Raw genomic sequence first — 23,767 nt, 5'->3', positions numbered from 1 at the left:
ACCCAACAGGATCTGAAATCTGACGTTCTTTTGATCGATCACGGAAAACGTTAAAGAAACCATCATGTAATATTGTGCTATTTTCACGCTTCACACCGAGGGGTGACAAACGGCTGATGGAACAGCGCCTGACCAGCTGGGGTCATCTCACTGTGCTGAGTTGCACCTGAATGTGTGTTGGTACTGTTCCACCAGCCGTTTGTCAACCCCCGTTGTGAAGCGTGAAAATAGCACAATATTACGTGATGGTTTCTTAAACAACTTTTTCCGTGATCGATCAAAAGATCACGGAAAAAGTTGATCTGAAATCTGACGTTCTTTGGATCGATCACGGAAAAAGTTGTTTAAGAAACCATCATGTAATATTTTGCTATTTTCACGCTTCACACCGGGGGTTGACAAACGGCTGATACCTTTTCGTTTTCATTTGAACCCAAACGGACTGTATGTTCGGGTGAAAGGTGATAGAAATGTCATTATATTGAGTTGTTATGAAATGTTTTGTTGTTTCAGAGCCCTGAAGTATCTGAGGGAGTGTTCCAGTAGCAGATTCATCGCTGTCATCGGCTTCTTCCTGTCCATACCATCTTTCCTGTTGGGTGAGCTCAACAAATATGTCTCCTTATCATCTTTCCTGTTGGGTGAGTACAACAAATATGTCTCCTTACCATCTTTCCTGCTGAGTGAGTACAACAAATATGTCTCCTTACCATCTTTCCTGCTGAGTGAGTACAACAAATATGTCTCCTTACCATCTTTCCTCCTGGGTGAGTACACGTACAATAATGTGTCCTTACCATCTTTCCTGTTGGGTGAGTACAACAAATATGTCTCCTTACCATCTTTCCTCCTGGGTGAGTACACGTACAATAATGTGTCCTTACCATCTTTCCTGTTGGGTGAGTACAATAAATATATATCCTTACCATCTTTCCTGCTGAGTGAGTACAACAAATATGTCTCCTTACCATCTTTCCTCCTGGGTGAGTACACGTACAATAATGTGTCCTTACCATCTTTCCTGTTGGGTGAGTACAACAAATATGTCTCCTTACCATCTTTCCTGCTGAGTGAGTACAACAAATATGTCTCCTTACCATCTTTCCTGCTGAGTGAGTACTGTCTCCTTACCATCTTTCCTCCTGGGAGAGTACAAGTACAACAATGTGTCCTTACCATCTTTCCTGTTGGGTGAGTACAACAAATATGTACAATACAATAAATATGTCTCCTTACCATCTTTCCTCCTGTTGGGTGTCCTTAATCTACAACTACAATCGTTTGTCCCCGCCATCTTTCCTGTTGGGTGAGTACAAGTTTGTCAATACCATCTTTCCTGCTGGTGTCCTTACCATCTTTCCTGCTGGGTGAGTACAAGTACAATAATGTGTCCTTACCATCTTTCCTGTTGGGTGAGTGCAATAAATATATATCCTTACCATCTTTCCTGCTGTGTGAGTACAACAGATATGTATCCTTACCATCTTTCCTACTGGGTGAGTACAACAAATATGTGTCCTTAATATCTTTCCTGCTGGGTGAGTGCAATAAATATGTGTCCTTATTATCTTTCCTCCTGAGTGAGTACAACAAATATATATCATTACCATCTTTCCTACTGGGTGAGTGCAACAAATATGTGTCCTTACCATCTTTCCTGCTCGGTGAGTACAACATATATGTTTCCTTACCATCTTTCCAGTTGGGTGTGAACAATAAATGTGTGTCCTTACCATCTTTCCTGCTGGGTGAGTACAACAAATATGTGTCCTTACCATCTCCTGTTGGGTGTGTACAATACATATGTGTCCTTACCATCTTCCCTGCTGGGTGAGTGCAACACATATGTGTCCTTACCATCTTTCCTGTTGGGCGAGTACAATAAATATGTGTCCTTACCATCTTTCCTGCTGGGTGAGTACAATAAATGTGTGTCCTTACCATCTTTCCTGTTGGGCGAGTACAACAAATATGTGCCCTTACCATCTTTCCTACTGGGTGGCCACAACAAATATATACCATTACCATCTTTCCTGCTGGGTGAGTGCAATAAACATGTCTCCTTACCATCTTTCCTGCTCGGTGAGTACAACAAATATATATTATTACCATCTTTCCTGCTGGGTGAGTGCAATAAACATGTCTCCTTACCATCTTTCCTGCTGGGCGTGTACAGAGTCCATACCATTTTACCAGTTTGGTTCGTGCAACCATTTTGTGTAGTTACCATCTTTTCTTCTCAGTTGGTACAACAATATCGTGTCCACACCAGCTTTCCCACCGAACACAGCCACCGTGCTTTAACACAATGTTACAAGATGGGTAAATGGGACAATTATATTAAATGTTGGGTAAGAGAAACAGACTGGAATGCATTATTACTGCTAATGCTAACTTTTTTTTCAAAAATGTATCTGTTCATTATTCAGTAAGACAATTCCATATAGTCTTCGTATCTATGGTTGTAGGTAAAATAAGTATGGCGTCCACCATCCATAAAACATGCGGCGGTGCATGATATAGAGTATGACCAGAAATTATTGAGAATTTTAGGAATATGATTAAAATGGATTTCTAGTATATACAACCTTGACCAGCTATCAAGTGCTTGGTTTCATTCAAGAGAGACAACTCCGTTAATCCTTTTCATTAGTTTGTCAAGAGTTATTCCCCTTTGTTTACTTGCTAGCAGACGACATTTTCAGTGATCCTAAGTATGGATGATTTAGAGAAGGGGAATTTGATTTTAGAGTATTATAACAAGGACATCAGATCAGCTAACGTGATTTCAAGTAGAACAGGCATCCCTTTGTCCACTGTTTATCGTGTTTTGAAAAATATTGCAAATGGATATGGCATTGAGCACCGGGGAGGCGCAGGTAGGCCCAGAAAATTGACTGTCGGTGACAGGAGGCGGCTTGGTATTCTTGTTTCTAAAAACAAACGAAGGAGTTTAGAAAACTTAAGGCTGGATATGATTGATAGAGGAACTGTGGCTGTCTGTAAGGAGACAATTAGAACTGATCACCGATCATGAAACCTGAACAAAAGGAGCGAAGGTTGAACTGGTGCTTACAGCATAGAAATTTTAACTGGTACAATGTGATTTTCTCAGATGAACGTTCTGTGTGGCTGTTCCTAATTAACTGAAATTCTGGACCAAACAAACTGAAAAACCTTTGTATCAGCGCCCAAAGTACAGTCCGAAATTTAACGTGTGGGGTGGCATATCTGGTTTAGGGGCAACGCCCCTCTGTGCATTTGAAGGGAATATGAACAGTGAGTTGTACGCAGATATTCTCGAGGGACATTTACTTCCATCTGCTCACGTGTTCTATGGAAAGTTTTGGATTTTCCAGCAGGACAACGACCCAAAACATCGTTCAAAGCATTCACAGGCCTGGTTTCGGACCCAAAATATGACAATATTAGATTGGCCAAGCTATAGCCCTGACCTCAATCCAATAGAAAATGTTTGGGGACTTATGAAGGAAAGTGTCAATAAGAAAAATCTGACAAATATTGCTGAAATGAAAGAAGATGTGGTCCGATATTGGGACAGCAAGGACCACGACTTTCTAACTTCTTTGATCAGTAGTATGCCCCGCCGCATTGAAGCCTGCATTGCTGCCAATGGTGACTTGATAAAATACTAACTGTTCACCTGTCTTTGAATCTGGAGTTATGTTCCGCGAATATTCACATTTAATACGTGAGTAATGAGTGAATTTTAAAAAAATTACACAATCTTTAAATTCTCAATAATTTCTGGTTGTACTGTAGAGTACATAAAGCCTTAACGTATATCTCTGCACTGAATATAAACTGTGAATCCTGCTATTCGTGATAAACGCGTCTACAGGTGAACGTGCAACTATAAATTCCAGTGTAGGTTATGTTAGTTGACTACCCACGACTAGCTGTGTCTAAAGTTTAACATGTTCGTCTAGTGATTTTCTTTTAGAATTGAATTTAGGATACTCTTACCCGATGGTTCAACAGGGAGCAAACACTATTATCGACTTCATATAGATCTTTGGCGGGGAATTGCACAGCATTTTTAGTTCGCGAAAGAAACGAAGGAAAATCTATCCGTTGCTATTTCAGCATCAAAGGACTGATGAAGCTTTTCGATCTTGTAAAAATGCACCACAGCAATTCAATTATAAGTTTTAACTTTCACCCAAAGACTTCTTTTCTATCAGTTCTGTCCCTTTATTTCCTAGCTGCATGTAACCACGTCCGGTTGTAGCCGTTCTCAAACTTCCACTTTCAGAACCCTACAGTAGACAGAAATACTATCTGCCCCAGCTATAAATTAATCAAACTAAAAGTTTTTAGGTTACAATTTTGACGGAATTTTACCCTGCGTGAACATGGTTCCCTTAATCTCCAGCCCATGTCAATACCGAACTGTTTGTTCCTATTGCCAACTCCTGTGGGAGTATGATTGAGATGGACGCCATTGATGACTTCAAAGTAATTTCTTTCCGCGTCTATGCACATCATTTCCATGATGTATTTATTCCCGAATCAAAACAATGTCATATAATATTAAACACAACGCGAGAGATCCACAACTCTCGGTCATCAACAGTGAGTGAGTGAGTGAGTTTAGTTTTACGCCCAACTCAGCAATATTCCAAAGGCAACGAATGGTAGAAACCATAGAAAGGGCAACTGAAACACCAAGATATATACAGTTGTTTTCAGTTTGAACGTAAACTGACCGCATGGATAGTTACTAACACTGTCAACAAATATGATTTGGATGTAACGATTTTTGGCTGATGCTGCTGCATGCGGCATAAAACAAAATTCATTCACATAATAGACTATGGTGAACACATTTTCAGGCGACACAAAATGAGTATATACAATCAGTAACAACAAATCTTTTGATAGATCAGTGCCGTGCATTCGCTCTGGTAACGTCATTCTGCTTGGTTTCAGCTCTGATCCTGTTTGCGATGATGAAGATGAAGTCGACCCCGGCGCTAACATCGAGCGTTATCCTCGGAGCTGGGATTCTGTTCTGCATACTCAGCGTTATGCAGAACTCCTACCACTGGCGAGCAGAGAAAAGCCGAGCGGACGAGGGACTTCCGGTTTACGAAACCCCTCCACATTCTCATAAGACTCAGGGGGATGTCAACGTACCTCGGAACGAGTTGTCTACCCTTGTTTGACACAACGCCGACGTTAGTGAATACATCTGACGGCATTCGGAACACTTCGGCTTGTAACGTAGAGCTTTTGCAACCGGAAAAACCCGAGGAAATCCGAGTGTAAAGAGGCTTGATTCGTTAAAAATGGCGCTAGAAAGACATGAAAGGCAAACATAATGGCTACGAGTGGCTTGTATTTAGTTGTGGAAGTGTGGATTCTATCACGATTGGAAAAGCAAGATATTGTCAATTAACAAGATGTCATCTTGCTCTGACATCTGGAGTCTGGAATCAGTATTTGACAGATTTAAAATATTGGAAGGTGGTATTACACACACGATATTACTGGGAGCTGTGTAATAATGCGGACCATTATGACTGATGGAGATTTCAAGGTTGTAAAGAAAGTAAACGGAATTTTACAACCGCCAGATATGGAGCCATCATGGCCAAGTTGTGTGAGAGGAAGTCTCTGAGTGTCAGATAGCACTAACGTCTCTGATCAGAATCGTATACGATGGAGCTTCTGTGAAGGAATGAGTAGCACAGCGAATTACATCAAATTTGTAAGTTGTTGCCAACAATTGGCATGGAGGAGACCAACGTCGGCCGACTTCCACCACATAGAACACAATACATTACTTACATCACTTTGATAGTTTCGTATAGATATCATTGGATTTAGGTTACTTTGTGGAAGGTCATCCCATCGAATGTCCTCAGTAGAATTAAGCAGACCATCTCTTCCTCTTTATTCCGTTTTTATCCTCTCTGTGAATACAGCTTGAATCATCTAGAGCTTTTCTCGTACCATCTTCATTTAATGTTTTTCCCAGATGTCTTCGTACATTGTTTAATTATAATTATCGAAAGTGTATATATGTACAATTATAATGTCGAATTAATAATAGACAAATATGTTCTGACGGAAGAAATATATGAAACATATTTAGCATGTCATGTGTCAGTGTCAATCTCATGTTGATGTTAAGGAGGATCTTTTTGTGAAACTAAAAGATGCTAGTTTTTCTGTAAGGCGTTGATGACAACATATGGCGAGTAAGAACTGAGTTTTAGTAGATTGAATAAATGTCTGACAATAAATACAAAAGTTTTCGCAAACAATAGGTCAGTAAATGAAACGTAAATGAAACTTCAACTAGAATGGAATTTCTTTGAAACTGAACTGAATATTTTGTCATATACTATACAGTTCAAAGAGCTACCAATGATGCATGATGCCAGTCGGGATTGGAGACAGTATTTCGGTTAGGGAACTTTTCAACCCACAGTTTTGAGGATATTCCTTACATGTTTTGTTCCAGACCTAAATATAGCATTTGAATCATTATATAACATGATGTGATCACTTTTAATCCTGCTTTGTTGATGTAACCTGAAACATGTTCTAATGTATGATTACGCTTGGTAAGTATAATTAACATGACTGTTACATACATCAAACTGACCACCGTTGGTTTACCCTTTAACGTTGTTAATGTATGTCTCCCCCATGTATGATGGCTGCCGATTTAGAAAGAGTCCAGTCATTGCTTCAGGCGTTGACACATATTTATGTAATGACATCAGTTAATGTCATCAACATTAAAAGTCTTCTAGCTGGATGCCTAAATGGCAAGGATTGAATATAACGGTAAACACTCAGTTTCGGTCTTGTTGGCTAAACGAACAGCATGACAATTATATCAGACGAGTTACGTTCATGGCTACGTTGCAGCATTTTTGCCTAACCTTTTAATCTGTTTCCATGACGACCAGTGCTTAGAGCAAAATTGTGTATTTAGTCATAATGCAAAAACGATATGTGATTTAATGACAACTACAGATTTAATTGACTTTGGAAATTGAATTATGGGTTTTTTTCTGGTTGATCATGGCCCGAGGCTGAAATGAATTCTAGGTGTGACGGTTGGAGGTATGAGGGATGTCGTAAACCGTTGCAATACGTGAGGTAGTTCCCATTTCCAAATACAAGAAAACAAGATGCGCTCTTATCAGAAAATTGATGGTTGGAGCTTATAATTTTATCCGTTTTTAAGATTATCCAGGGCTAAACTATTTACATGAGTATGCAGGAACGTGATGAAGGCATTTAGCCGATTCCAGAACTTTGACAGGTGGCGTTGATTGATCAATACATGAAACTTACGGGCGGATTTAAACATTTTCTCAATCCCTAGATTAGGGATTTAACAGTAGTTTAAGTAATGTCAGTCAACGAAACCAAACTGACGTAACAACATCTCTAAAACTGCATATATAAGAGCAGTGTAAAAAAGGTTTTCAAGAATGTTCCCCAGTTTTAACTGAATTGAAGGTCAGCTGCAGAATAATGACTAATTGTGGGTTTTAATATTATCCACGATATGAGCAAAACTTATCGCATGGAGAAACATATTTCAGTTTTAAAATCTTATTTAACTAAAGCTGTTCAACGATATCCAGCATACGAATATAACAACAGACAACAACAGACTACACCTAATCTTCGATATTGACCCTCAGCCTAAGCCCAGTTTACGGCCCCTGAAAGAATCGGTAATTGTTGTTTATTGCGTATCGAGTCCACGCGAAAGGCGCTTAACAAGAAAGGCGGTTCTGAGGAGTATCTCTTTTATCGCGAACGTATATCTAAATCGCGAGATCCATCCATGCTTGTCAGTGATCGTTCCCGTATCTTAACATATTTATCAGTTCACATCCATGGTAAACCCTTTCCTTCTTTACGAAACAGCACAACACAACTAATTCTTAGAAACCCAAACTTCTCTAACGATTTTTGGCTCAAGCTTAGGATAATTGGAAAATATTTTCCAGGTTGGCGCAGAGGAGTTCTGGCAATAAAGAAACCTGCTTCCCGAACATCGCTTCAAACAGTACAAGCGGGCGCCAATACACGCCTGTCGTGAGTCTAAGGGATCAATATTTGACTCTCAGGAACTATTTCTGGGAAAATTCCACTTTTTTGTGACTGCCAGGAACTATGGTACCTTCACTGACAAATTGGTTCGCCTCTCGCTTTGTAATTCAAGCTCAGATTAGGTTGCAGTTGGGCACTGGAACCCAGACGGGGAAATTGGTTTTGAGTGTCGTAAGAGAGGAAGTCTGAATTAATCTCAATACTCTCAAGTTGTGATAAAATGGTAAAAACCTGACTGTCAGACATTGAAGATGGTTGATATGTTGGGGCAGGCGAATGATCATATTACATGATTAACTCATGCATTTGGTTTCATTACACTAAGTTATAATTCCTTGATATCCCCGGGTTAGTAATATGGATGGAATATTTCACCTTGCTCTTTCACAGATCATCAGATTTTGATATCTCTGATTGATAATAATGATGATAAAAGAGAAAATGTTTTGCTTTCAAAATATATGTGAACTAATAACATTATCAAAGATATGTAAATGATATGCATTTCAGAGAATAATGGACATGCTACGGAAAAAAAATTGTTTAACCAATTCATGTCGATCCTAAAGAAATGTTAGACAAATTTAAGTGTAAAGAAAATACAAGAAAAGAACAATTAACTATAGGCAAAGAAAATATTAACTAGTGCTTTGATGATATTGTGCAATCCTTTGAGTCCCTTTGAGCCACACTAGGTTTACACAGAGCACACAAAAGACAAACAAATCTATTCATGAATAATCCAGAATCACTGCACGGTTGGAAGGTGAGATCAGGCGAAAGGATGGGAACAAAATAATTGACCTTCGTGAAAGAAGCAGTTTTTGATAGAGGGGTTCTCGGAAATGGGAAAGTGCAATTGACACCTCAGACAAGTGAATTTTTTAAGGAGTGTAATGATTAATTTCGGTAATTTCCAATAAATAAACATGAGGTGGCGCGTGTTCTTAAAGGTATAATATCTGTTTCCTGGCATTCCTAATTGAGGTTGACCCCTTGCCAAAATAGAATGCGGAATGCCAGGCGAACGGAGGAACGAACACTGGCCATCCAAAGCACTCGCGGAGTAGAGCCTACAGGTTAACCTTGAAGAATCTTAAAGCACACAGAGTCACTAAATTACCATTGATGGAGCATGGAAACGTTCGGGAGAAGCAATTGTGTGTAGTGGTGTAACGTCATGAACGGCAACAGACGTGGTCTAAACAGTCTTCTTGGTATCCTCGGGTCAGCTGAGATGGGTCTTTAGTGAATCTCAGACATCCTGAGGTAACAACTGGACTGTCCTTACAGTCAGTGTCTGTGTGACCGCTCGATAGGTTCGTTAGCCAAAGTCCAACTTCAGAAGTTCCATGTAACAGGGTATTTGGCCCACAAGCCTGAATCTAAACAGAAAACGTGGCTGATGTGAAACCTTTCTTGCTTAACCCTTGAACTCTGGACATGTTTTGATATTCTTGAAACCATTTCACCGCCATTATCCTGAACGAACATGTACGTACTATTCTTCATTGGTCAGTTCCTTCAAACTACGTCAAATCGAATACATCTGTGGACGTTAGGAAAGCAATGCATCGGAAAAGTGTCATATTGGGGTTGGTGTCGTCGCTGACTTGAATGAACATAAGTGGTGGAATCCTGATGTTCCAAACTGGATTATTGTAGGTGGAAGTTGCAAAACAACATGAATAAAGTCAAGGGCTATGAGTAAATTATGTTACCCCCAACTGTTCCCCATTTGCAACACGTGCAGTAGTTTCCCCGACGGTCCGGCATGGACTGACTACATTCGAAGAGACAGTAATCACGTACAGATCGAAAATCATTCATCCACCGAATGTAAAGCAGAATGACGCTTTGGGGAGCGTACATGAAATTGGAACTGACTGACAATTATATTAGCTTTGAGGTTGAAACATCAAGTTTGTTCTTCACCTTTACTATTCCGTTGTTTTTTCACGAAGAAAGGTTAATAGCTCGTTTCCATATTTTTGAAAAGGTCACAAATCTACAAAAAAAATATTTTCTGGTAATCACAAACACTAGTAATTACAAACCTAGATTAAAGATCCGATGTTCGGTATGTCATACGCGTTTATAGAGCTTGCTGGCTGTTGTACGGGCGTTCCTGAAACATGTTGAAGCAGCTTACATGTGGATGGTGAACTTTCACAGGGTGTTTCATCAAATGGCCCATAGTTTGAAAAGCCTCCACTTGGATTTAGATCAGATGATTTAGAAAAATCGAGATCATTAATATATTTACCTTTTGCATCGTATAGATTTTCACATCCAGTAAGCAGCATGAAATTGTTTATTTTCATCTAAATACATCTATTGTTCATTTTGTAATGTAACGGAACGACTGAAACTCGACGCTGTATTCTCAAAATCAATGGAAATATGTCAAGAAAACGTTTCGTGAAAAATCACTGATGTGTAAATCATGCAGCTGGCATTGTCATAAACAGTATACTAGTACCTAAAACACTCATACCCATTGTGAAGAACTCAGCTGCCTCCAATACCATCGTTTGATGCTATGCGCTTTGAGCATACCTCCATGGCGGGGAGACAACGCAATATAAATGCCATTATTAGTATATGTTGCCCTCCCGAAGTTATCTGTACACTGACATCACGTCAGTGAACAAGACTTGCAACAGCAGTAGGACTTTTAATCGACGTGTAGCCAGGCTGATATAAATTCTGTCACTAATCGTTTGCTAATGCTAATCTTTCCTTAGCCTCGTAAAGAACGTCATCAATCATGTTAAAAGTTACACTGACACATGTGGAGGATGCGGATCAATGGCCATGCATCTTTAGATGGTCGGTTTATGTTGATATTGTTCTTCGTAACTTAACCACCCTGTACAGGAATACTACCATAAGTAGCATCAGTGTTCTAGAATACGTCCTCATATTGTCCTTATCAATCTCGACTGCTGAGCTTGGGGCTTCAGCTATTAATCTATGCTGCTTTATAAATAAATTATTCTAACAGCATCAATTGATTTGTTGTGAGGAATCCGGAAATAATGCGTCTACGGCGGAGTGTTGCTGTTCAATACACTGTACCGCCTTCCTTCACTCTGAGCGTTCCTTCTGCAATTGGGACATTTGCCCACAGGAGAAACCTCGTCAAGTGTGAATGAGTGAGTGAGGTTCGTTGTCGCTTGGATCAGTATTTCCGTTTTGTCTCATCAAGCTGTCCAAGCAGACGTAGTGGCCCTTGATGTTAAACTTAAACCTTGTGTGCAGACAGACGACGAGTCCTAACTGCCACAAATCTAGGACCTGGACCAGTCGACAAGTCATTCAGGGACGCTTTTTTTCCAAATGTTCCAGCTCTGGAAATAGATCTACCTTTTCCTGAGCAGGGCGTAGATTACACACTGCAACCAGTCAGAACTCGGTGTTCCTGATAACGTCTAGATTACATACTGAAACATATCGAACTTTGGCTTGCCTGACCAAGGCCTCCATTACACACTACAAGCTTAGTTAAGCCGAAAAAGGCCTAGATTAGACCTCGGTTTGCCTAACACAGTCTAGCTTACACGCTGCAACCAGTCAGACCTCGGTTTGCCTAATACAGTCTAGATTACATACTGCAACCAGTCAGACCTCGGTTTGCCTAATACAGTCTAGATTACACACTGCAACCAGTCAGACCTTGGTTTGCCTAATACAGTCTAGATTACATACTGCAACCAGTCAGACCTCGGTTTGCCTGATGTGGTCTACATTACATACTGCAACCAGTCAGACCTCGGTTTGCCTAATGTGGTCTACATTACAAACTGGAACTAGTCAGACCTTGGTTTGCCTGATGTGGTCTACATTACATACTGCAACCAGTCAGACCTCGGTTTGCCTAATACAGTCTAGATTACATACTGCAACCAGTCAGACCTTGGTTTGCCTAATACAGTCTAGATTACATACTGCAACCAGTCAGACCTCGGTTTGCCTGATGTGGTCTACATTACATACTGCAACCAGTCAGACCTCGGTTTGCCTTACACACTGGAACTAGTCAGACCTTGGTGTGCCTAATACAGTATAGATTTCATACTGCAACCAGTCAGACCTCTCAAACTTCAACGTGTCAAGACCTGGGTTAGCTCAACTAACGTATACATTACATACTTCAACCTGTTAAGACCTTGGTTTGCTCTAATGATGTATGCATTACATACTTCAACCTGTCAAGACATTGGTTTGCCCAACTAATGTATAGATTACATACTGCAACCTGTCAAGACCTTGGTTAGCTCAACTCATGTATAGATTACACACTTCAACCTGTCAAGCCCTTGGTTTGCTCTAATGATGTATATGTCAGGGTAGAGACTGCGATCTGGTAGAATCGGAGAATCTACCAGTAGAGATTGCGATCGGAGTCTCTACCAGTAGAGACTGCGATCGGAGTCTCTACTGGTAGAATCTCCGATCCTACTAGTAGAGATTGCGATCGTAGTCTCTACTGGTAGAGACTACGATTATATGGAATAACCTATGCGATCGGAGTCTCTACTGGTAGAATCTCCCATCCTACTAGTAGAGATTGCGATCGTAGTCTCTACTGGTAGAGACTACGATTATATGGAATAACCTATGCAAGCAAGTGCAAGCTTATGCAAGCAAGTATAATAAGTGGGGATAATGTTTTCCTATTATTTGCCAGTTATAATTGAACTTGTTTATTGTTATCTTGTTAACTTTATTTGTTAAGTCTGTTTTGGAGTAAGGTATTTTGTTATTGTTTTTTGAGTGGAGTCCAAATTTGGCAGCTTGGTCTCATGATGTAAATACAGTGTTACAAACCATTTTTATTTTTTATTTTGATATTGTTTACAGTGAGGTGTTAAATGTTTGTTATCAAAGTCTCAGTTAAAAGTAGGAAGTTCATTCAGATGTATTTCAAAACTTATGATCAGTAATTGTTATAAAAACACTGCTTTCCAAAGAGGTGGGGAAATGACCAGGTGGGGATATGGCAGATGGGGTAATGACCTGGTGGGGAATTGCCCTACACCTATCCTTCGGCCAGCCTCCTCGAACTGACTGTGCTGTACTGGAAATACTGGATGAGCAGGGCATTCAAGATGTGGATGATTTAACAGATCTTTTCATCCAGTTGGAGAGCAGACAAGTTGAAGATCCCATCAACCCACTGACAAACCAGACTACAAGTGATTCTGCAGACATCCAGACCACATGCCAGCCAAGTGATTCTTGCCAGGAGTACCAGCTTCTGGATGGTGCAAAAACAGTTGGAACTGGAACCAAAGTGTTTGGGAGGACCACAGTATATGGTGAAACAGTTGATTCCCAACATCAGGGAGTATTCCAGATAACAACTGTGGAGGATCCGGACTTCATTCCAGCTGGAGGTAACCCATTTGATGAACCACTCTCTGTTGGCCAGTTCATCGTTTGGGATATCACTCAAGCAGTTCCACTGGAACCTGACACACCACACAGTAAGGTACGGAAAATTGCAACAGACAACTATCTGAAAGCAGCCAACAGACAGCAAGTTAATTATGATGCCAAGTTGAAAAGTACTTCTTTCAATGAAGGGGACACTGTTGGGATACGCATTCACGAAGTGGATCGCACAAACACCGACCCTCGACTTCTGCCATGCAAGGTCCTACAAGTTCAAGGTGCAGGGAAAGATGCAACATACAAGTTATATACAGCACATGGTCGTCTGAGAAACACCTTTGGTCCGGAAGAGCTGGTTGACATGCGTAATGTTTTTTTTCCATCATTAGAGCATAAGGATGTCCACAGTCTTGACGAAATCAGTCTCATCCAGGCTTCAAGAATGAACAATGGTTGGACAGCAAGTAGGACACAAGGATCAACTGTATGTTCTTGCAAGGGGAGCTGTGTAACGAACAGATGTAGGTGCAAAAAACAAGGAATGAAATGCTCAACAAAGTGCCACCCATCAACAACGTGTGCCAAAATATAGTTTAGTACTTTTGATTATTTTAGGTGTGCCTTTCAGAAATTGAGTATGCCCACATGTTTTTAGAATAAATGACAATGATGATGATCATTTGAAATTTATTGTTAAATAAAGAAATGGGTTTATGAGCATTCCAAAAATCAGGTATGTCAAAAGGGCACCGAGAAAATTTTTTAGCCGTGCCATTTCAATAAAGACCGTGCCATGGCACACTAATATATGGGGTATTTCGAACCCTGATAACAGTTGATCTCTTGATGAAAGAAGTTGACTCCCAAAAACATGTCCATGACTCCCTCCCATGATGACTTCTAAATTTTTATGCCCAGGGCAAACACTGATTATGCAATTGATCTTGCTTGTAATCAGTTTTGTAATATATGTATATATTGTAATATGATCTCTCAAGTCTCATTTGTATTTTTAGTCCTTAATATATCTGTAGAAGTGGAAACAGTCTAGTGTTATATCTGAATAAAATGCATAGTACTGTTCAGAAAAAGTGTCTTTGTTGTTTACCCACAGATCACTCGGAGTTTCTACCAGTTAAAGACGATTGCAGCCTCTACTAGTAGGATCGGAGTTTCTACCAGTTGAATTGGAAAATGTACTGGTAGAATCTCCGATTCAACAAGTAGAGACTACGATTGCAATCTCTACTAGTAGGATCGGAGATTCTACCAGTAGAGACTCCGATCGCAGTCTCTACCCTGACATAAACATTACATACTTCAACCTGTCAAGATATTGGTCAGCCCAACAAATGTATAGATTACACACTTCAAACTGTCAAGCCCTTGGTTTGCTCTACTTGTGTATTCATTACATATTTCAAACTGTCAAGACCTTAGTTTGCCCAACAAATGTATAGATTACACACTTCAAACTGTCAAGACCTTGGTTTGCTCAACTAATGTATAGATTACAGACTTCAACCTGTCAAGACCTTGGTTTGCTCAACTAATGTATAGATTACACACTTCAACCTGTCAATACCACACTTGGTTTCAACTAATGCTTCAACCTGTCAAGCCCTTAGGTTTGCCCAACAAATGTATTGATTACACACTGCAACCTGTCAATACCTTGGTTTGCTCAACTAATGTATAGATTACACACTTCAACCTGTCAAGACCTTGGTTTGCCCAACTAATGTATAGATTACATACTTCAAACTGTCAAGCCCTTAGTTTGCCCAACAAATGTATAGATTACATACTGCAACCTGTCAATACCTTGGTTTGCTCAACTAATGTATAGATTTAACACTTCAACCTGTCAAGACCTTGGTTAGCTCAACTAATGTATGGATTACACACTTCAACCTGTCAAGACCTTGGTTTGCTCAACTAATGTATAGATTACACACTTCAACCTGTCAAGACCTTGGTTAGCTCAACTAATGTATTGATTACACACTTCAACCTGTCAAGACCTTGGTTTGCTCAACTAATGTATGGATTACACACTTCAACCTGTCAAGACCTTGGTTTGCTCAACTAATGTATAGGTTACATACTTCAACCTGTCAAGACCTTGGTTAGCTCAACTAATGTATGGATTACACACTTCAACCTGTCAAGAGCTTGGTTAGCTCAACTAATGTATGGATTACACACTTCAACCTGTCAAGACCTTGGTTTGCTCAACTAATGTATGAATTACACACTTCAACCTGTCAAGAGCTTGGTTAGCTCAACTAATGTATAGATTACATACTTCAACCTGTCAAGACCTTGGTTTGCTCAACTAATGTATAGATTACACACTTCAAGCTGTCTAGAGCTTGGTTAGCTCAACTAATGTATGGATTACACACTTCAACCTGCCAAGACCTTGGTTTGCTCAACTAATGTATGGATTACACACTTCAACCTGTCAAGACCTTGGTTTGCTCAACTAATGTATAGGTTACATACTTCAACCTGTCAAGACCTTGGTTAGCTCAACTAATGTATGGATTACACACTTCAACCTGTCAAGAGCTTGGTTAGCTCAACTAATGTATGGATTACACACTTCAAACTGTCAAGACCTTGGTTAGCTCAACTAATGTATGGATTACACACTTCAACCTGTCAAGACCTTGGTTTGCTCAACAAATGTATAGATTACATACTCCAACCTGTCAAGACCTTGGTTTGCTCAACTAATGTATGAATTACACACTTCAACCTGTCAAGAGCTTGGTTAGCTCAACTAATGTATAGATTACATACTTCAACCTGTTAAGACCTTGGTTTGCTCAACTAATGTATAGATTACACACTTCAAACTGTCAAGACCTTGATTAGCTCAACTCATGTATAGATTACACACTTCAACCTGTCAAGACCTTGGTTTGCTCTACTTGTGTATACATTACATATTTTAACCTGTCAAGACCTTCGTCTGCCCAACAAATGTATAGATTACATACTGCAACCTGTCAAGACCTTGGTTTGCTCAACTAATGTATAGATTACACACTTCAACCTGTCAAGACCTTGGTTTGCTCAACTAATGTATAGATTACACACTTCAAACTGTCAAGACCTTGGTTTGCTCAACTAATGTATAGATTACATACTTCAAACTGTCAAGACCTTGGTTTGCTCAACTAATGTATAGATTACACACTTCAAACTGTCAAGACCTTGGTTTGCTCAACTAATGTATAGATTACAGACTTCAACCTGTCAAGACCTTGGTTTGCTCAACTAATGTATAGATTACACACTTCAAACTGTCAAGAGCTTGGTTAGCTCAACTAATGTATTGATTACACACTTCAACCTGTCAAGACCTTGGTTTGCTCAACTAATGTATAGATTACATACTTCAACCTGTCAAGACCTTAGTTTGCCCAACAAATGTATAGATTACACACTTCAACCTGTCAAGACCTTGGTTTGCTCAACTAATGTATAGATTACACACTTCAAACTGTCAAGACCTTGGTTTGCTCAACTAATGTATAGATTACATACTTCAAACTGTCAAGACCTTAGTTTGCCCAACAAATGTATAGATTACATACTGCAACCTGTCAATACCTTGGTTTGCTCAACTAATGTATAGATTTAACACTTCAACCTGTCAAGACCTTGGTTAGCTCAACTAATGTATGGATTACACACTTCAACCTGTCAAGACCTTGGTTTGCTCAACTAATGTATAGATTACACACTTCAACCTGTCAAGACCTTTGTTTGTCCAACAAATGTATAGATTACACACTTCAAACTGTCAAGACCTTTGTTTGTCCAACTAATGTACAGATTACTCACTGCAACCTGTCAAGACCTTGGTTTGTCCAGCTAATGTATAGATTACATACTTCAACCCGTCAAGACTGGTTTTGCTGCTCAAGGTATATATCACTTACTACAAGTCAGACCTCAGTCACTTAGACACTGCAATCATCTGTCACTTAGTTGATTGCATTCTAGGTCACCAAACTATACATATCAACATAAAATGAAACAATCAACTCCCATCCTATTGTTACAGACTGTTTCCTGTTGGCATGGAATACGCACAAACATATTTGCTGGAGAAAAACTTTGTTTAACGGAGAGCAGAGCAGTTGGATAGACTAATAGACAATAACCATATGGAATGTATTGTTTTGTAGTCATTATTAGGTACAAATTAAGATCAAATCATGACTGGCCATGGTTTGCCTCATGCCAAGATTCAAGACTTACACTTACTTTTAGTTTGCCTGATCAAGGCACCAGCTGCACATTTCAAACATTTGTCATTAAGCACCTGTCCCAGCTGGGACATAAAACAAACAAAAAGTCAGGAAAAGGTACGAAGACAATATTTATTCACAAGAACTAAAGAGTTTCTTGCAATCCAAGACAAGATGATCCTACAAGACCATGCAAATGGAAGAGCACATAGCAAAACTTACAATGGTGTGACCCCTTAAACCACCAGTCCACAAGCCTGTAATTGTGCAACATCATTCCTTTCGGTACATTTAATTCATACCAATGAGATGTCATAAGAGAGATTCACAAGACAGGTTTGCAATGCATTAGGCTTTGGGCTTAGTGGCTGGTCGCAGACCGAGCTATGTATGTGTATGATATATTACATACTACATGTGAAACTATCCATACTACAACCAACTATCGTGGTTATGAAGGATTACTAAAATATCAAAAATATTGTTATTATATGATATAATGTGTCACTACAATTACCCCACCAGATAAATACCAACTGGAACAACTGAATATGGTCTCAAAAAACACGGACATAGTCTTGCAACACTACTGTGGACAGTGTTCACTGCAAGAAAAAGGCTCTTGATTGTCATTAAATTTTACACAAGTGTACACTTGACTTTGTCAATAGATGGCAGGTAACTCTAACCAATAGTATTGTTATGACCGGTTATGTGCAGTCTGGGTATTAATTTCAAGAAACAAAAAAATATTTATTAATGCTCTGTGATAAATCCACTAAATGTAAATCACGAAACTTTTTTTCCTAATCAAATAATATTTCTTGGATTCATATTGTTTAATATACTATTATCTCTTGGACCACTTATTGTTATATTATCACCATACTTTATCCATATTATTGGATTCTTACGTTTTTAGTTAAAATACTTTATTCAAATGCCTAAGATGTGCAAAAGGATTTTGAAATACACACTGGCAAGTAATATCAGCGTAAAGATATTGTTTAGTTTATTTGTCATAAGAAACAGACACTGCTGGATGGCCACTGTGGCACATACATGCTCACAAGAACTGGGAGGCACCTGTGGGATGAAGACCAGGTACAACGTCACCAGGCGGAAAATAACAACAGCTGGTTTCCAGGCAATCATTTCAACACATTCTTTTGTGTTGCTGTTTGCTTTTGCTTGAGTATCACCAGAAAATATCCTGCCAGGTCTCAAGATTGACCTGTTTAGCGTTGAAGCCAAACTAGTACTGCCTCCATGACAACACATGGACTCAGACTCCTATCTCTCTCTCCACTACATCCTCCATATATTGGGCATACAGGTGTAGGTCTGTCAACAGAAAGATGACTGAGAAACAGGCATGTGGTAGCACATGATAATCCTTAAAGTTATTTGGTTGATCTTTACGTGAACTTTTAGGCATGAGGCTGCAGGCCGACAAATTTAACAAAACTATTCCAATAAACGTGAGGTTCCTTAGAAGTATTTTTGATTGCACATTGATATTATCAGATTAAGAACCTTTGAACAACCTCTGGTGACAACTGGTAAGATTATGCACATTGTTGTTCAGTTATACAATCCTTGTGGCTGAGAATAAGATCAGGTATCTCTAGATCTACTGGATAGTCAAAGTTTTCTCATCAAATGAAGGTAAATATCTGACTATAGAAGACAATATATGTGTCCTGACGCATGAAAACACACTTGGATACACGCATGACCAGCTGCTTCATGGACTATAATAGAACTTTCAGGTTTGTTTCTGCCATATTGAAACATTTACCAGAATAACTTGATGGAAACAAAAACAGGGTTCGACATTAACTTTTTTTACTACTAGACCCGTGGACTGGTGCGTCTTTAATTTACAAGAAATGACCTAATGTCAACTAGACTCTACAGTTGAAGACAAAACAAGGTTATATTTTTTATCAGCTGGTTTAGAGTGCATCCAAGGAGAACAAACTATAAAAACATAACTATGTGATAATTGTTGTTTTCGTTTGTCCATTATGAATACTGTATACTTTAACTTTGATTTTTCCCAAGAAAGTTTACCATTAAAGAGTACTGGTAGCTTTTAGTCTTTTTACACTTAAATAACAGTCTCTATAATACTAATTACGCAAGATTTTTAAAAACGAAAATATACAAATGCTGATTTGAGACACCGTTCATTAAATATCTACACATCAGGCTAGACAGACACGATTTTAACTAGATCGCTATTTACTAGACAATGTTGTTTGAATTTGCCTTATTGTCGAACCCTGAAAACCAAATCATTGGTGGGATAAGCCAATGACAGTTTCAGTTTCACTGATGCGAAGGTTTCAGAGATCAGTGGTAAAGAATATGGAAGGAGGGTGGAGATAAGGAAGATGGATGGGAAGCCATGGCAATTGATCAACTGGTCTTTGACCTGTTGAGCTGACATACCAGCTTGCAGGGAAATCACAGCTGATGTTACACAGTGTTATAGAACATACATGGTGCACATGGACAGAATGTCTTGCTAGCATGTCTATATATCGCAGTGTGAAGGACTTGCCAACAGAAAAGACAATTCAAAGATAGCACAGTAAGTGTGATCATATTGATAGCTGAACACACAGAAATGACACTGGCAAAGAATCAGCCAATATACAAATATGTTTGCCTCAACTACACATTACAGTTGTTCAGATTATATAACCCCAAACCACATAGTCAAATACATAAGTGTAAAAAGGTATAAAGGCTCCATTCTGTCTTCAGAACAAGAGACGTGCATGCAAAACATTGTGAAGACTTTCATAATCACATGTTATAAGATTTTTTTTAAAAACATGCAAAGAAGAGAGAACTTACTTCCTTTCAGTTGAAATAGGAAGTGTGAACATTCAGTGGACTGAAGAACTAAGTACATGAAAAACTATAGAACTATGAACAATAAACAAACCTCTGCAAGAATATGACGAAGTTTGGAAATCATTTAAACATCATCAGGAAAATGGATTCACTAAGTGCAGAGCCCACCTACACAAAGGGAACATACAGCTGTGATTGTTGTAACCATGGTGACCAAAGATCCCTTTGTGTATGTGGCTAAGAACACAACCATTAATTTTAATTAAACAAAAGTGAATCATACCACAATGGAATATAGAACTAAATTCAGTTGCCCTTGCAAAAACTGTAACATAAATGCCTTCATGAAGCAAACTAATTATTTCAACTAAACTAGTTATGTTTTTACAATGTACATACACAACCAAGACAGTATTGACTGACATTCAGCCACTAAAACTAATTTACTACTAATATGATAGATAACGCTAAAAATTGCAAAGGTTCATCTATAATGTTAGATCATACCTAGAGCTGTTTTATTAAACATATCCAACCAAGAAACTGGATTTTGTGGGAAAGTTTTGACAAGTCATGTCAGACAGTCAGAGGAAGAGAGAAGTATTAAGGGGTTATCTCCCTTGTATTAAGAAGATGCCAACAGACGTATTTTACTTTCACATATTGTTGTGTACTTGTCAGTTTCATATGGTATTTTTACACAATTTTTTTTAAAATGTAAAAGTCACTCAATGACGAACCTGTAGATATTTTGTTTTTTAAACCTGTGAGTAATACGTTTTAGCATTATATGAATGATTATTGTTTAAATGAGAACTTTTAATTAGTCTATTGCAGACTCCAGGAACACTTAAGAATTATGAACCTTCTGACAGTGCAAGCTTTCCGTAACATTTACAGTCATTTCTTATTTACGGGATGGGGATAAGCAGGTTATATCCTTCTCAAGAAACAATCACACAAGATCAGTAACACCTGAGCATATTCACTGACTGTAAAGATCAGTTGATGGTTAATGCCCATAGATTGTTTGGCACAAGACTAGGATGTTGTCAGCTACACTCAAGGTGTCTCAGTATTACAACTCTTATTTCAAGTGGTTCTCCTCAATATTAATGCTTTAAATGCTTATCAAAATAACATATATTGTACTGGTAAGAAGGTATCAAGATATTGGATTGTAACATATACATTTATCCAAATTATTGGCTTTTTAAAATATTCAGTTAATGGCATAATGAATGACTCTCAGATACAACTATTTCCATGTATTCAAAGAGTCAAGAAACATAGAAAAAACAGAAAGACAAGGGGGTCATTTTTTTTGGTTCAAGTTAACTAATCTGATTAAACGTTGGTACTGATATAATTACATTTTCTTTGTTCTTTTCACAAATCAGTTTTACGAGGAGGAACTCAAGCGAAAATCTTGTTTGTTTCATACAAACATTTGTAGCACCATGTCAATGTTTCCAAAACCTTGCTAAGTTTCCAATTAAGGAAATCTACTGCTTCAAGCATTCTTCAAGAAACTGATATTTCTGGTAAACTCAAAAGATGTAAGATATTCAATGTCAGATGATTGTTCTAAATACAAAATACATAAAGAATATTCCAATACAGTGACCACTGAGCCAAGGGAGCCTCCTTCTTATGTTTTCTAACATATGTTGTATTTAGGATTACACTTTCTCAGTAAAGTACAGATTCTAATACTTTTATTGGGTGTTAGTCCCATCCGGGATTCGAACCCACACCCTCAGACTCAGGCACCTAAATGCCAGCACACAAAGTCAGACACCTAACCCGCTCAGCCAACGCATTATCTGACTTTGTGAGTTGGCGATTAGGTGCCTGACTCTGAGAGTGTGGGTTCGAATCCCATATGGGACTCAAACCAACAAAAGTACTAGAATCTGTACTTTACTAAGAAAGGGTAATCCCAGATACAACATATGTTACATTTGACCACTTTCTAAATGGCATTGTGTATTTATACTTATCTTTCGTCAAGGATGCTCTGCTACAAGATTTGCCCTTCACTTCAGACTGTTAGCAGTACAGTCCAGGTGGGCTTTCAGTCAGCTTCTATAACTGGTGGCAAATGAACCTGGGCAGAGCTAAGGTTTGTCCGAAGGGTTGGAATGATCACATGAAGTATCTTGATATTTGACTCAGGATTCAATTCACAGTAATTGAAGACATAATGAAGATACAGTTTATAACAAACACGCTAATATGAAATGACAGATATAACATCTGTTATATTTGGGATTTCACTTTTTCAGAAAACTACAGATTCTACTACTTTTGGGGCTGACTCCAATTTGGGATTCAAACCCATATTCTCAGAATCAGGAACCTAAACGCCAGCACAAGAGGTAAGTAATCTAACCCACTAAGACACTGTGGCTTCCATTAAAATGGATGTCGGACAACTGGTAGTCTCGTTCACAAACTTTGTGTACCCCTCTGACAAGTGTGAAATGGCACGGATCACATGGCCGAAAACTATGAATATATTCAGAAATGGCAGATATAATGCACCAGTTGACCTATATTTTTGCCTAAATGCATAAAACGAACTATGGTAATGATGAAATACAGTTAGAGGCCCATTCTGTGTTAGTTATAACCATAGTTTACTGATAGATGATATGAACAAATACTTCTTCAATATGTGTTCACTCTGTAGTCAATGTCTGTAGAGTTTCACTGTAAATTCAGCCCAGGTTTCGATACACATGTACTACTCAACATCTGAACCAGGTACATGACTGATATGATGCTGAACTAGAATCTGAACATGCCAGTTCCAGGGCACCATGGGATACTGTGTGTATGACATACAGTTCCAGGGCACCATGGGATACTGTGTGTATGACATACAGTTCCAGGGCACCATGGGATACTGTGTGTATGACATACAGTTCCAGGGCACCATGGGATACTGTATGTATGACATACAGTTCCAGGGCACCATGGGATACTGTGTGTATGACATACTCTCCACATAGCCAATTACTCAGACCCAACCTGGTCACTCACAATATCCCTGTCACATAATGAGTTGTAGGATATGCCTGGACTTCTGTGAAAAATTAAAAACATTACTGTAAATA

The 23,767-nt window shown here is 38.9% G+C and overlaps 1 protein-coding gene across 1 annotated transcript in view; it reads left to right on the top strand.

Annotated features, from left to right (window-relative positions):
* The window catches only part of LOC124255823, a 57,283-nt gene extending 51,321 nt beyond the window's left edge, over positions 1 to 5,962 (top strand). Inside the window, exons 3-4 of the mRNA XM_046689759.1 lie at positions 514 to 599; positions 4,954 to 5,962. Coding sequence (XP_046545715.1) covers positions 514 to 599; positions 4,954 to 5,189 — 322 coding nt within the window. The 3' untranslated portion in view covers positions 5,190 to 5,962. The remainder of the gene's footprint in view (positions 1 to 513; positions 600 to 4,953) is intronic.
* Positions 5,963 to 23,767: the final 17,805 nt, after the last annotated feature.

This window comes from Haliotis rubra, unplaced genomic scaffold (genome assembly GCF_003918875.1).
Source record: "Haliotis rubra isolate DU_JTF1 unplaced genomic scaffold, ASM391887v1 Scf61, whole genome shotgun sequence".
Classification (NCBI taxonomy): Eukaryota; Metazoa; Mollusca; class Gastropoda; order Lepetellida; family Haliotidae; genus Haliotis; species Haliotis rubra.
The sequence above is the reverse complement of the archived record's forward strand: the minus strand, read 5'-3'. Positions and strand labels throughout refer to the sequence as shown.